This window comes from Bos indicus, chromosome 23 (assembly GCF_029378745.1).
Source record: "Bos indicus isolate NIAB-ARS_2022 breed Sahiwal x Tharparkar chromosome 23, NIAB-ARS_B.indTharparkar_mat_pri_1.0, whole genome shotgun sequence".
NCBI lineage: Eukaryota > Metazoa > Chordata > Mammalia > Artiodactyla > Bovidae > Bos > Bos indicus.
Window position 1 is genome coordinate 9,894,198 of NC_091782.1, and position 14,675 is coordinate 9,908,872.

Genomic DNA, 14,675 nt, shown 5'->3' on the forward strand with positions numbered 1-14,675 from the left:
CTCAGTCGTGTCTGACTCTTTGCGACCCCATGAATCGCAGCACGCCAGGCCTCCCTGTCCATCATCAACTCCTGGAGTTCACTGAGACTCATGTCCATCGAGTCAGTGATGCCATCCAGCCATCTCATCCTCTGTCGTCCCCTTCTCCTCCTGCCCCCAATCCCTCCCAGCATCAGGGTCTTTTCCAATGAGTCAACTCTTCACATGAGGTGGCCAAAGTATTGGAGTTTCAGCTTTAGCATCAGTCCTTCCAATGAACACCCAGGACTGGTCTCCTTTAGGATGGACTGGTTGGATCTCCTTGCAGTCCAAGGAACTCTCAAGTGTCTTCTCCAACACCACAGTTCAAAAGTATCAATTTACATGTATGTAAAATTTCATAGTTAAACAGTTGGAGGAAAAAAAAATCAGCCACAGAACTACAGTAACATACTGTCATTTTTGTACTTACAGGTTTTTCTTTCTGCTAGGAACACGTATTACTTTTAAAATTAGAAAAGTGGGAAGCTGAAGTGGTCACCAAGCTCAATTACTAAATCAAGTAAACTGGCTACACTAATAGCACCACAGAATGCAAGAGGGTGCACTTAAAAGCCCCATAACAAGAGTCCGCTTCAGATTATACTGTTTCTATTCTTAAGATTAAAATGTCTACAAATCATTCTAATGGAAATTCCTAGTCAGAAGCATCTGTGTATTTAACACAGTCACTAACAAAAAAATGTAATATTGAATCAATTTTCATAAAGTCAAGAGTATCTATTAAATAGCTTTACAAATGCCAAACTGACAGTCACTAAAAATTCTCAACCGTTTTAAGGCTGACTCCAGAAATCATGATGGAAGTAACCTAGGAGTAGCCATTTACTATTTCTTAGCTGCCTGGGAGTAGAGAGGCGCCCTCCTCTGAAAGGAGAGAGAGCCCTTCCTTGCTCTGGGGCCAGAGCTGAATTCAACTCCTGATCATGTGAGCACAGAGCAAAAACGGAGCAGAGGGATTATCACAGCTGCCTCAGCCAAGCCCTCCACTGGAGGCGGTGTCTATGCCAAGGTCTCCTTTCATCCCTGAACTGTAACTGAGAGGAAAGGCCCTTTCTAAGTTCTCAGCTGCCAGAAACAGGAGATTCAATACGGATTTACTTGAGGGCCTTTGCCAGAGATCTGCGGGATTCAATCTGCCCTCTAACATAAAACGGCCTCACCCCAGCTTCCATCTAAGACATGGTATGTTTTCTCTGTTCGTTTTCTACATTCTAAATGATTTTTTCTAAGGAAAAGCTCTTAACTTCTTTCGCTATACTCTTGTGTGTATGATTTTCTAGGAGGGCAGAATAAATATGTTCCCAAACACAAACACGTATGCACATGTCAGGTGAACAAAGGCTTCCCTGAAATGTTTTATCACTGAACCACATTTTCCACTAAATTCTTGGAGAAGAATAAATTATAAGAATAAGATAATTATATACAATGCATTAATAGACATGATTCTTACATTTTGTAATGCTTTGACAAAGAAGCTAAAAATAACTACCTTCTTACAAAGTAAAAACAAAGACATAGTAGTACTTATAAAAACATATATTTTCTTGGGGAAAGTGACATCCATCATATTGTTGTACTTCATGGTTTCCTCCTGAAGCTTCTGAGTATAACTGGCAAATGATATATATGTCTACTTTCTTCCCAACTTTTTATTTTGAAAAATTTCAAACATATAGAAAGATCTTTTGCTATTTTTTTATCTATTTATTTGTTTTTGTCCACATGGCTTGTGGGATCCTAGCTCCCAGACCAGGGATTGAACCTCGGCCCTCTGCAGTGGAATTGTGGTATCTGAACCACTGGACTGCCAGGGAATTCCCTTAAATCAGTTTTGAAGATAAATCTATAGGTGCACATAGCCATACACTGGAGGAGGGCATGGCAATCCACTCCAGTATTCTTGCCTGGAGAATCCCATGGACAGAGGAGCCTGGTCGGCTACAGTCTATAGGGTCACAAAGAGTCAGACACGACTGAGGTGACTTAGCGCACATAGCACATAGCCATACAAGTACATTATTATTGGGAAGTTCTCCCGGAGAAGAGACAGGCTACCTACTCCGGTATTCTTGGGCTTCCCTGGTAGCTCAGATGGTAAAGAATCTGCTTGCAATGTGGGAGACCTGGGTTTGATCCCTGGGTTGGGAAGATCTCCTAGAAGAGGGCATGCCAACCCATTCCAGTGTTCTTGGCTGGAGAATCCCATGGAGAGGGGAGCCTGGCAGGCTACAGTCCATGGGGTTGCAAAGAGTCAGACACGACTGAGCGACTAAACATAGCACACAGAACATTATTATTAGTAACTCATATTCATGTGATTTGAAGTTCCTTAAAAATTAAGTAATAGAAATTCAGAAAATGCTATCTAAATAAAGCCTGGTTTTCAACAAATAAACAGGGTTGGTTTGTGATCGCTCTTGAGATTTATAGTAACTTACATCTGGATATAGTTTCTCGTGTTGACACTTCTATTAAACAACGCAATAGGTCCAAGGTTAAAAACCTTTATTTGCCTTCATCCATCATGTTGTTGTTCCTATTGTTTAGTCACTCAGTTGTGTCCAACTCTTCGTGACCCCATGGACTATAGCCTGCCAGGCTCCTCTGTCCGTGGGATTTTCCAGGTAAGATTAGTGGAGTGGGTTGCCATCATGTAGGAGACTAAAAAATAAAACCATCTTCTTCCAAAAGTTTGGAGGCTTACCAGTTTACAGTTCAAAATAAAGTAAAAATCTGTAACACACATCATACACCTAATTAAGAACATGTCTTTTGGTTGTTTTCCATTATGAGCCTTTTAGTACTACTACTGTGGTTTTAATCTACTATGCATATATTATTTGATTACAACATTTTAAAAACAATTTTTAAAAATTAGTTGTCTACATTGAAAGATCAGGACATCTCACTATCCAGTTTTCATGCTTCTCTTAAAATAGCAGTCACACTGGGTCTTAATCGCCACATGAAAACTACTGGCTGGGCCTGACAGAAGCTGCCTCTGGCCTAGGGTAGGCTCTCCCCACTGTATGAGAGCCACACCCACCGTCAACCACCTGTCTGCTTCCCTATGGGCTTATGAGCTAGAGATCCCTTTACCCTGTTTTATTTACCATGCTGAAATGACTGAAAGTATTCTTAATGTTATGATACATATTTTATGGTTAAAGTCCTGACATTTTTTTAAAGATTAAAGTTATTTCCCTAATAGATTCTATGATACCATATGTCCACTTTCCCTTCACAACTGTTTAGGCTGGGGCCAGAAAGTAGAGATGAAAACACAGCACAGTCATACAGAGCCTTCACTTTTCTCTCCACTCCACAGAGTCAAACACTGTGAGCTAATAAAAGTTGAAAAAACAGTGTTTCAAATTATTCCCCAGTAGTCACAGGCTTTTCAAATGTTCTACTTGTATATAACAAAAGACACGAAACACTGCTTCTCTATCAAACAGTTCTGAGATACCATAGGGAGCCTTCTGGTTGCTATGTTACATATGTAAGATCATACAACCTTTTTTTTTTGGAAGGACAGGGAACACATAGTACAGGAATTAGGATAAAAAGACACAGATTCTTAAAATAAAGTTCACTGTTTCATTTTCCATGTTTTTATCTGAAAATAAAACAAGATCAAGAAGGATTATGATAAATTCTTGATGGGTTTGACTTAAGTAAGGCTGAGATAATCAAGAAACAGCTTTGCAACCATGATCCTTGGTACCATATTAAGACATCTAGATGTTCAAATGGAGAAGGCAATGGCACCCCACTCCAGTACATTTGCCTGGAAAATCCCATGGATGGAGGAGCCTGGTAGGCTTCAGTCCATGGGGTCACAAAGAATCAGACATGACTGAGCGACTTCACTTTGACTTTTCACTTTCATGCATTGGGGAAGGAAATGGCAACCCACTCCAGTGTTCTTGCCTGGAGAATCCCAGGGACAGAGGAGCCTGGTGGGCTGCCATCTATGGGGTCGCACAGAGTTGGACATGACTGAAGTGACTTAGCAGCAGATGTTCAAAAAACTATCTTGAATGAAGGTGAATAAAATCAAATATGCTGTGAAACGTTTATATAAGACAGCGTATCAAAAATTTGAGGGAATTCTATCCTGGCGATCCAGGGGTTAAAACCGTACATTCAGTGTAGGAGGTATGGGTTCGATCCCTGGCTGGGGAACTAACGTATCACAAGCTGCACGGGCAGCACAGACCAAAACAAAAACCTGAAGAAGGGCAGCAAGGTACAAGAAAGTTTAAAGTGACATCACTGACACCAAGAACTCTCCATGATGGTGCGTTTATGTGGCAGCACAACAGATGGCCAGAGCCTGAAGGCGCAGAGGAGAAGTGAGGTGTAGGGACACAGCCGATGAGGTCAGGAACAGGTTTTGTTTTTTTTTTAAGCTAGGTCTGTGCCAAAGGTTAATTATCAGGCTACCTACAGAAACTTTATAGATTATATGCTAGAAATGGAGATGGATATGGGCCTTGCCCAGACATGAGGCAGCAGACAGAAGGAACTGGCATTTGACCTAACTCTCCGTTATCGCTGGCTACATTTCTCTAAAGGCAGAAGGTACCCATCTTTGTCACCCTTGAAGAGAATACAGCTGCAGCTATGCACATAATTTTTCCGTTTCTGTTTTCAGATGTTCTATATCTTTGTGGTAACACTCTTGGTTTGGCTGAGGTGACAATGGGTGAAAGAGATGGAAATTTAACAGCTGCACAGAAGACAGAACAGTTTCAGATCCAGCTTCTCTTTCTTCCCTGTCAGCCAGCAGTTTTACCTTTCCCATTGAATTAACAAGAAAGAATAGCTCTGAAAACCACACAAAGAACTGCTTTTCCTTTTTATTCCAGAGAGAGCATCACATGGCTGGCTCATACAAGCCTCTGCTAGAGATGCACTGTGACCAAGGCCCGTGGCCAGCCCTGGGAGAAAGCCTCGTCCTTCCAACCCTTTGAGGGATCACTCTAGCAGGACTTTAAAAACAACTGAAAAATGAAGGCAAGTTTGCACAAGGGAAGAGTTCAGTTCTTTAAATGTGGTGACTGGTAATGATTCAAGTGCTACAGATTGATCTGTTTCTGAGATTCAGGCAATATGCTAAAAATTTTAAGCTGGGTTGAACCAAGTTTCAGAGCAGGTTGAGTTTAGACTGACTTAATAACCTCATTACATTCACGTTTATTCAGAAAGTTTTCCTAGGAACAAATATATGTTTAATGCAGAAAACTTGATAATCTAAGAGCTAACCCAATGATAACCACTGTGAACACCTGGTGGACATTCTTTCCAGGCATTATGAGTATGGGTGCTAAGACTAGATGTTTTGGATTCAAATTTCACGTTGAGCACATCTAGCTGGGCACAGTTAGTTTGCACAAATTACTCAATCTCACTTTTTTCTCACCTATAAAATGTAGATGATAACAGTTACTACCTCATCAGGTATGGTGAAAAAACAAGGCAACAAATGCTTAAACAGAGCTTGGCACCTGCAATGGTATTGTTCTTTCTATACAAGTAGACACATATTTATTCTTCACTAAGTGGTTTTCTATCATAAACACTGATTCATACCCTACTTTAATCTCTAGGGAATTTGCTGCAAATATTTCCCTGTGTTAATAAATGTATTATTACACACACAGAACCGCTGGTCCAGTTGCTGCAGGCAGTACTTAAGCACAGGCTGCAATGCTTTTAAAGCACATGACCTTGCCATTCTGAGCTCAGTTAAGAGGAATAAGAAATCAAACATCTTCAAATGGCTAGAATGGATGTGATATGGCAACTATGCCTGGAGACTGTAACCAATCAAGTCCTCTTCTCAGGAAAGCTGAGTGTGAGACACACAGAGTGAGTCAACAGATAGGTTAGTGACACACAAGGCAGGAAGAGCACCAAACAAAAAGTGATAAGCAGAAGGCAAGGCTGAGAAGAGCTCAGAAAGGCGGTGCCTCCACAGCGGAAGAGAGGCATGGTGACCAGGCCCGAGAGCTGCCCTGCGTCCCCACCGTCCATCCAGCCACTGTGAGAAGGCCTGCCTGGGCATCAGGGCCTGAGTTCCGAGCTCTGCACAGTCTGATGGGGCAGCGGCTGTGATACTGTCATATTCTTGTCTCTCAATTAACTGAGGGACCTGTAGATACATGTCTACTCCTGGCAATCCAAAAGGGCCTACCTCAACCACATTGATGTGGCTGCTCTAGTGGTCACCCCAAAACCTGTAGCATTTCCTTTCTTGAGCACTAGTTATATGTTAAGCACTGGGGATTAAACAGTGACTGAAAAGGAACAGAATCTGGCTACACAGAATGTAAGTCTAGCACAGAAGACAACTAGACAAGTGATATGAATAAAACATGATAAAGATGATGCTGGATACAGTCTTCCCGGTGGTCCAGTGGTTAAGACTCTGTCTTCCAATGCAGGGGCACAGGTTCGATCCCTAGTCAAGGAACTAAGATCCCACATGCTGCATGGTGAGGCAAAAAAAAAAAAAAGATGCTAGGAATACACTGCAATGGAAACACACAGGGAGAACAAGACAGAATCACAAAGACTGCATGGAGGAAGACCTTCAGGGTGAAGCACAAAATTAGGCTGGTGTGCCAGATACTCCAGATGGCTCACTCAACACCCACCACCACCCAGGTGGACTGCATGATGACCATGCATCTTTGTTTAATTATAGTCCTTCTGTTTTTTGTCCACATCGAGTGGCATGTGGAATCCTAGTTTCCTGACCAGGGATCAAAGCCATGTCCCCTTCAGTGTCTTAACCACTGAACCACCTGGGAAGTCCAGTGAAGTGACAGTCCTGACTGAGTTATAGTAACTGGACCAGCTTTTCCTTTCAGGACACTCTGAATCCTGGCCTCATTTAACAGGAAAGGTGAAGGAGGCCAGACATATTTTATGATTTTGTAATGTTTAAAATGATCTAGCTTGTATAACTGAATACCTTATTTCTGAATGGGAATTTTAAGTTGAAAATCTTAGTAAATTTATGTACACTATGGCAGTGGTCCCAACCTTTTTGGCATCAGGGACTGTTTTAGTGGAAGACAATTTTCCATGAACCAGGAGTAGGGGAATTGGCGGGGTGGGGGGCAGGTTGGAATTAAGAACATTGTTAACAATGTTAAGAACATTACATTTATTATACATTTTATTTCTATCATTATTACATCAGCTCCACCTCAGATTATCAGACATTACATACATGCCAGAGGTTGGGGACCTCTGCACTGTGGCACTATTTAAGATTCATCTTAGCTATAAGTTTAATGACTTTACTGATAAGGAGCCTCATAACACTTTCATTTTTTAAAAGTCAGACAACTGAAGTTCTTCAAAAATCAATCTGGTTAATTAAATTTACTATAAATGCAATCTGAAACATCTGAAAGTCTTCAATGAATTGGCCTAGGTATTATCCAAAGGCCCCTTAAAAATGACTAGTAAAATCTCCTATGCTTATAATACAGCCATCAGATGTATAAGCATTAGGAAAGAACTAAGTTTTTGAATGTCTGCTTTTATAAAGTCATGACATTTTCAAAACTAAATAAATCCCTGAATAGTGATTTCTGCTTACAAAACTACCCTTCAAGAACAATCAAAAACATCTACCTACATCCTCACTGATTTCAAGTTTTATTCTCTGTTAGCAGACATAGAATTGGAAAAGTCAGGCCCCCCCATTTTATTTTGATGTAAGCCAGTGAAATGTTTGCCTCTGTAATGACGCATTTCTCTTATATTGTTTGTACAAATATCTGATTTATTTGGTATTTTATTTTATTTATGGACTTCCCTGGTGGCTCAGATGGTAAAGAATTTGCCTGCAATGCAGGATACCGGGTTCAACCCCTGGATCAGAAAGGTCCCCTGGAAAAGGGAATAGCTACCCACTCCAGAGTTCTTGCCTGGAGAACTGCATGGACAGAGGAGCCTGGTGGGCTACAGTCCATGGTGTTGCAAAGAGTCGGACACAACTGAGCGACTAACACACTTATTCTCTATCCTCTCAATAATGCTGGAGTAAAGAACAGGGTATGGTATGACTCTTTTCCCTGGAGGGGGAAAATTTGCTCAAGGTCTAGCAGGACTCTTCAGGGCTGAGAATGGCAGGCAGGGTTTAATTTTGAGCTTGGGATTCCCTTCAAGACAGGAGGTGGGTAAGTGATGAACATATGAAAAGCGTAGTTTAATCACCTGTGCTATACTGTTTACCTTCTAGTGTCCCAAGTCCCCTCTACTCCCCACTCTATCCCTCCTCCACCTGCTGAAGGCTGGTATGCAATTTCCAGGAAACAAAAGGGTCACTGTATATCCTTTCCAACTCCCTCACTGCATTTCCTTCTGCAATCATCTAGTTTTCGACATCTTAGTTGCACTTGTATAACCGAGGGACATTTCAACCGTGGTACTCAAAACAACCAGAGTAGCAACTGATACTTTTCTGAGAAAGATGCCAAATCCAAATGTGCTCTACAGAGGTAAAGCTGTCAACTTGTCTCCCCACAACTTCTAAAACCAAGTTGCAAGGTTTGCCCAAGGTCTCGGAATTTTTTCCTTCCTCTCTATTCTAGAACCATCAGTCTACTTCAGGTCTTCCAACAACCTGTCCATCTAAAGAGCTGCAATAACTCTGTCAAACATCACTTTTGCCTTGGGTGCCTTGGAACCCACAGGAGTCAACTGGATTGAAATCTAAACTATGTAGCTTAGGTCCACCAGCTGGCCCTACCACACTTATTTGAATAATTGAACCTTTGAGATCCTCCAGAAAGAACTCTGGTGATTTCCATCTGGGTATTTCTTCAGGATTTTTATGTTCCATTTGTCATAGAAGCTTGTATTAATTAAGTTCTATTCACCCAGCTGTGTACTAGGCACAAGAAGGGAGGATTTAAAATAGGAAACATAATCTTAGTCCTCAGAGGTTACAATATAATTATAGATACTCAAATATATGATAAAATAATAGTGTCATGCGCCAACATAACTCTGCAGGACTTCAGAGCAAGGAAAGAATTCCTTGGGTATTCTAAAGTGAAATTAGTCTAAGAAGACTTTGGCAAGGGCTAGACCCAAAAGAAATGCAGAACGCAGACCTTTTCTAAGCTCTATTTTATATGTTCTTAGAATCAGTCTTAAGTCCCTTCTGGAACAAGGAAATGAACCTATAAAAAGCACTATGTGGCCAATGCAAGTACATGGGGCTGGTAAAAATTACGTTACTGAGTCAGGACTCTTAGACAAGATAACATAAGCAGAGCAGAGTGTGGTGCTGCCACAAGAGGCTGTGGAGAAACACTAGTTCCTTCCTCCTGGTTTAGAATTGCAATTGCAATTTCACCAGTTTCACCAACAAAACTATAAGCCCTTGAAGTAAGAGCACCAAGATCTGACTTCTGACTGTTAACTGTAGAGTATCCAGTAAGATACACTGGGCATGGCCCAAGAACTCAAAACATATATGGTATCACGTTACCAAATAAAAAAGATACTATTGTCTCTCAAGTTGCACCTTTAACAGCTTCTGGCAAACTGAACTTCTGCTTTAGCCACTGCTCTACTGCCAGGACCCAGGAAGCAAAGGAGAACCAACACTACCTTCGCCTCAAGCAAAGGTTAACGAGAATAAGTTGCTTGTATAAATACTGCCTCCTTCTCTTATTTCTTAGGGCTGATGAACTATCTGATTCTCAATCTTCTGCCACAGGTAACAGAGGTAGAGCAGGCAGAGATCCAAGGGCAATCAGAGAGAACTGCCTGGTATAATTGCACACAGTCACTATTATGATCGCCCCTTGCAGAGAGAGCCTGGTAAATACCACCATGTCACAACCTCATCACCTCTCTGATCAAGGAGGCATGAGGTGAGTGCTGAGCACCTTTTCTCTGCGCCCCTGAGTCTGTTCACACAGGGAGTGGTGATAAAGTAAAGAACTACAGGGCCGTGATGGACGCATGGTGCAGCCACATCATTCTCAGCGCGTACCTCCTCACAGACTTCACGGACTGCGGCGGTGCCCGGCTCCTCCTCGGGCTCCATGCCCCCTCCAGGGACGATCCACCGGTCTGGATGACGACTGCTGCTCACAAGTAGCACCTGAAAGTCAGAGGTCACGCGGGCCGTTAAAACTCAAAAAGCCACACTGATATAAATTCAGAGTTTCAATGCCACACAAATAGAAGTACCTAGGACCCATTCTTTGTTGATACCTCTCCAAATCACTTTAAGGTAGCTTCCACTTCTGTTTGGAAAAGCAGACAATCTGTCCAGTGACAGCAGAAGGGCATCTGACCCAGCGGCCATTAGGTGTATCCCGCAGATTCTCAGTCACTTGCCCTGTCGACCCTTTCCTTTGTTTCTTTCTCTTTAGCCCTTTGAACATGCAACTGACAAAAACACTCAAAACAAACAAAACAAAACCGAGACTGTCACTGATGCACTGATGAGCTTGTGAGCACTGTGAAGAGCTGGCCCTGGCCCACAGTCCCAACTTTCCCTCCAAGGTTCTCACTCCTGTGTTTCCCAGGTCCCGCTCCATCTGACGGCCACAGGCTGACACTACATACGACCCAAAGCTCTAAGCGTGCGCTGAGAACCCAATGTTCTCACCAACATGAGGACTAGGGAGATTTCTTGTTGTCATGCTTTCACCTGAGGTAAAACTGGAATTCTTTTACTAGGAAACTTTTTATCAAGAAATGACACTTAATGGCCATTACTAAAAAGTACAAACAAGGCTTCCTTGCTGGCTCAGTGGTAAAGAGACCTGGATCTGATCCCCGATCCAGGAAGATCCCACATGCCAAGGAGCAACTAAGCCCATGTGGCCACAACTACTGAAGCCCTGTGCTCTAGAGCATGTGCCCCGCACCAAGAGAAGTCACTGCAACGAGAAGTCCACACACCACAACTCGAGAGGAGCCCCCACGCTCTGCAACTAGAGAAGAGACTAAATGCAGCAACAAAGACCTAGTGCAACCGAAAAAATTTTAATAATAAATAACTAAATGCTGAAGAGGATGTGGAGAAAAGGGAACTCTCCTATACGACCGGTGGGTATGTAGATTAGGACAGCCACTAGGGAAAACAGTATCTGCTGCTGCTGCTAAGTCACTTCAGTCGTGTCCAACTCTGTGCGACCCCATAGATGGCAGCCCACCAGGCTCCCCCGTCCCTGGAATTCTCCAGGCAAGAGCACTGGAGTGGGTTGCCATCCTTCTCCAATGCGTGGAAGTGAAAAGTGAAAGTGAAGTCGTTCAGTCGAATCCAACTCCCAGCAACCCCATGGAGTGCAACCCACCAGGGTCCTCCGTCCACGGGATTTTTCAGGCAAGAGCACTGGAGTGGGTTGCCACTGCTTTCTCCAAGGGAAAACAGCTCCTTTTCCAGCAATCCCACTCTTGGCATATACTCAAGACAAAACTATACCTCGAAAAGACGCATGCACCCTTATGTTCACATTACCACTATTTACATTAGCCAAGACACGGAAGCAACCTAAATGCCCATCAACAGAGGAATGGACAAAGAAGACGCAGGGCGTGTGTGCATGTGTGTACACATATACATGCAGACAGTGTGGTATTATTCAGTCCTAAAAGAAGAATGAAATAATGTCATTTGTGTGACATGGATGGACCCAAAGATTATCATACTACGTGAAGTAAGTCAGAAAAAGGAAGACAAATACCATATGATATACTTGTATGTGGAATTTAAAATATGACAAAAATGAATCTATCAGAAACAGACTCACAGACGTAGCAAAAAGACGTGTGGTTGTGGGAGGGTGGGGGGTCACTGGTGTTGGAGGGAAGGATCAGGAGATTGGGACTAGCAAATGCAAACTATTATATATAGGGTAGAGAAACAACAACGTCCTACTGTAGAGCACAGGAACTATATTCAGTATCCTGTGATAAACCATAATGGAAAAGAATATACATACGTGTAACTGAGCCACTTTGCTGTACAGCAGAAACTAACACAACACTGTAAATCAACTGTACTTCAATAAAATTAATTTTTTAAAAAATGAAGTGAAAAGAAACCAAACAAACACAAAATATTGATCTAGAACATAGGTTACTAATTCAAACTTAAGCAGAATTCTAGGCATGGTTAAAATAAAATCTAGGACTTCCCTAGTTCCTTTTCCTTAACCCTCTCTAGGACAGATGTTAAACAAAGTTAGCTTTACTCCTCATTTGGAGATGGAGTTGGGTTGGCATTATTTCTAGAACTAAAGGAATCCTCAACTGCTCCCTAAACAATCTCTTTCTGGTGATGTCTTCTGAGCCTCAGGCCCTATTCCAAACCATATCCTCCGTCTGCCCTTCCGTGCCCCAGCACTCACCTGCTACTCTGCAGTCACCTTTGCTGCCTGCAAGAAATCACTCGTTCCTCTCTGGCCCTCATGGGTCCCGTGACTCCCTGCCAGGTAACTCTCCTCCCGTCATTTCCTCTCTCCCATTTAAGCTCTCTGCAACATCAGCCCTTGGAAACTACCTTTTTCTTCATCTTTAATCCCTTTCCTCCTGTCATGAATGATAAGATTCTCCTGATGCTGCTCTAAAAATCTGTGATCTGCAAACTGAGAGGGGATCACAAGCTGTAAGAGGGAAATCCATGAATCCGTATACAGTCACCACTATATAGTCCATGGGCTGAGAAAATACTGTCTTAAATTTACAAGCACTATTTTTTAAAATGTATATAAACTCTGCTTTGATTAATACAACACGGAATAACTTAAAACAATATAAACTGGGACTTCTCTGGCAGTCCAGTAGTTAAGACACTTCCACTGCAGGGGGTGCAGGTTTGATCCCTAGTTGGGGAAAAGAGCCACAAGGAACAGCCAAAAGAAAAAAAAAAGAAAAGAAAATCTGTAATAGTTCTTGGTTGGTGCGTATGTATGTTTAATCAAGGGATGTTAAAAGTACAAAGTGAGGGAATTCCCTGGTGGCCCAGTGGTTAGGGCTCAGGTTCAATCCCTGGTCAGGTAACAAAGATTCTGCAAGCCTTGCAGCATGGCCAAAAGAAGAATGGCAGTACGAGAGGATGGGAGGAGAAAGGGAGGAAGGAAGGAAGTACAATGTGGCAGTTTCACGAAATTATGCTTTTAAATAAGAGTCTTCACTGGACTCTTACTTCACATTATATACAAAAATTAACTCCAAATGGACCAACAACCTAAACCTAAGAGCTATGTCTATAAACAGGGGTAAAGCTTAATGATCCTGGATTTGCTAAAATAGGCCAAATTCTTAAGACATGACAACAAAAACCTGAGATACAAAACAAAAAATGGATGAGTTGGACGTCATCAAAATTACAATCTTCTGTGCATCAAAGGACATTATCAAGAATGTGAAAAGATGATCTACAGAATGGGAGAAAATTCTTGGAAATTATCTGATAAGGGTCCGATATCCAAAATATATACGCCAACTCTTACAACTCAAGGGAAAAATGACCAACAGCATTTCTCCAAAGAAGATATACAAAGAGCCAACAAGCATGTGAAAAGATGTGATCAACATCATTAGTCACTAGAGAAGTACAAAGTAAACCCATCATGAGATACCGCTTTACACCTACTAGAATGGTTATAGTTTTTAAAATAACAAGTACTGACAAGGATGCAGAGGAACTGGAATCTTCATACACTGCTGGTAGGAATATAACAGTTTAGGCACTGCAGAAAACAGGTGGTTCCTCCAAAAGTTAAACATGAAATTACCATCTGATCTAGCAATTCCATTCCCAGGTATATACCATACCCCAAAGAACTGAAAACAGGTACTCTAACCCTCAGACACAAGTGCTCATGGCAGTATTATTCATAATAACCAAACAGGAGAAATAACTCAAATGTCCATCAACGCATGAGTGGATAAACAAAATGTGGCATGTACATAAAAGGATTAGTTTTCAGTCATAAAGAGGAATAACATTCTGATAAATGTTACGCAGTGGATGAACCTTGCCAACATTATGGTTAAGTGAAAGCCAAACTCAAAAAAAAGTCACATTATGTATAATTCCATTTATATAAAATATGCAGAATAGGTAAATACATAGAGACAGAAAGGAGACTGGTGGATGCAAATCACACCAATTTTTTAAAAGCCTAAATAGTGCCACCACTATCTTGTTCAGAGTCTACACTCCAGAGGAGTGGCCTTCCGGAAGGCTATCCTTAGTTTCATTATTATATAAAATCACTCCCATTAAAGAAAAAGGGGATCACTGCCATACCCATTCTCCTCAAAAACTGTGGCCAATCATACATTTCGAAAAATTTCTGATTAAAAAAATAAACCCAAATATAAACACATTTATTAATTCAAGCCAAAAGTTAAAAAAAAAAAAAAGTCCTCCAAAAACTCTTTAAATAATGTCATATCTATTTAATCTGCAAGGGAGATTCCAGAAGGAAAAGTAGAAAAATGTGTTAATCCTTCACTGATTTGGTATATAAATAACAACATGTAGTCCTTCTTCCTACAGTTCTCCCACTTCTTGGCAAAGTGTTTACCAGCCATTCTAAATCTAATCATTTGCTTCAGAGGCTGAC

The 14,675-nt window shown here is 41.6% G+C and overlaps 1 protein-coding gene and 1 long non-coding RNA gene across 8 annotated transcripts in view; one reads left to right on the top strand and one right to left on the bottom strand.

Moving 5' to 3' along the window:
* The window catches only part of NUDT3 (nudix hydrolase 3), a 123,108-nt gene that overhangs the window by 43,608 nt on the left and 64,825 nt on the right, over positions 1-14,675 (bottom strand). For both annotated transcript variants that reach the window (XM_070777847.1, XM_070777846.1), the window contains exon 2: positions 10,079-10,189. In XM_070777847.1, coding sequence (XP_070633948.1) covers positions 10,079-10,189 — 111 coding nt within the window. The remainder of the gene's footprint in view (positions 1-10,078; positions 10,190-14,675) is intronic.
* The window catches only part of LOC139178939 (uncharacterized), a 44,986-nt gene continuing 31,129 nt past the window's right edge, over positions 819-14,675 (top strand). For 4 of the 6 annotated variants that reach the window (XR_011563359.1, XR_011563355.1, XR_011563354.1 and 1 more), the window contains exons 1-2: positions 819-1,224; positions 4,920-5,067. This is a non-coding gene — a long non-coding RNA (uncharacterized lncRNA). The remainder of the gene's footprint in view (positions 1,225-4,919; positions 5,068-14,675) is intronic. The other 2 variants (XR_011563356.1, XR_011563357.1) reach the window with 2 other exon arrangements.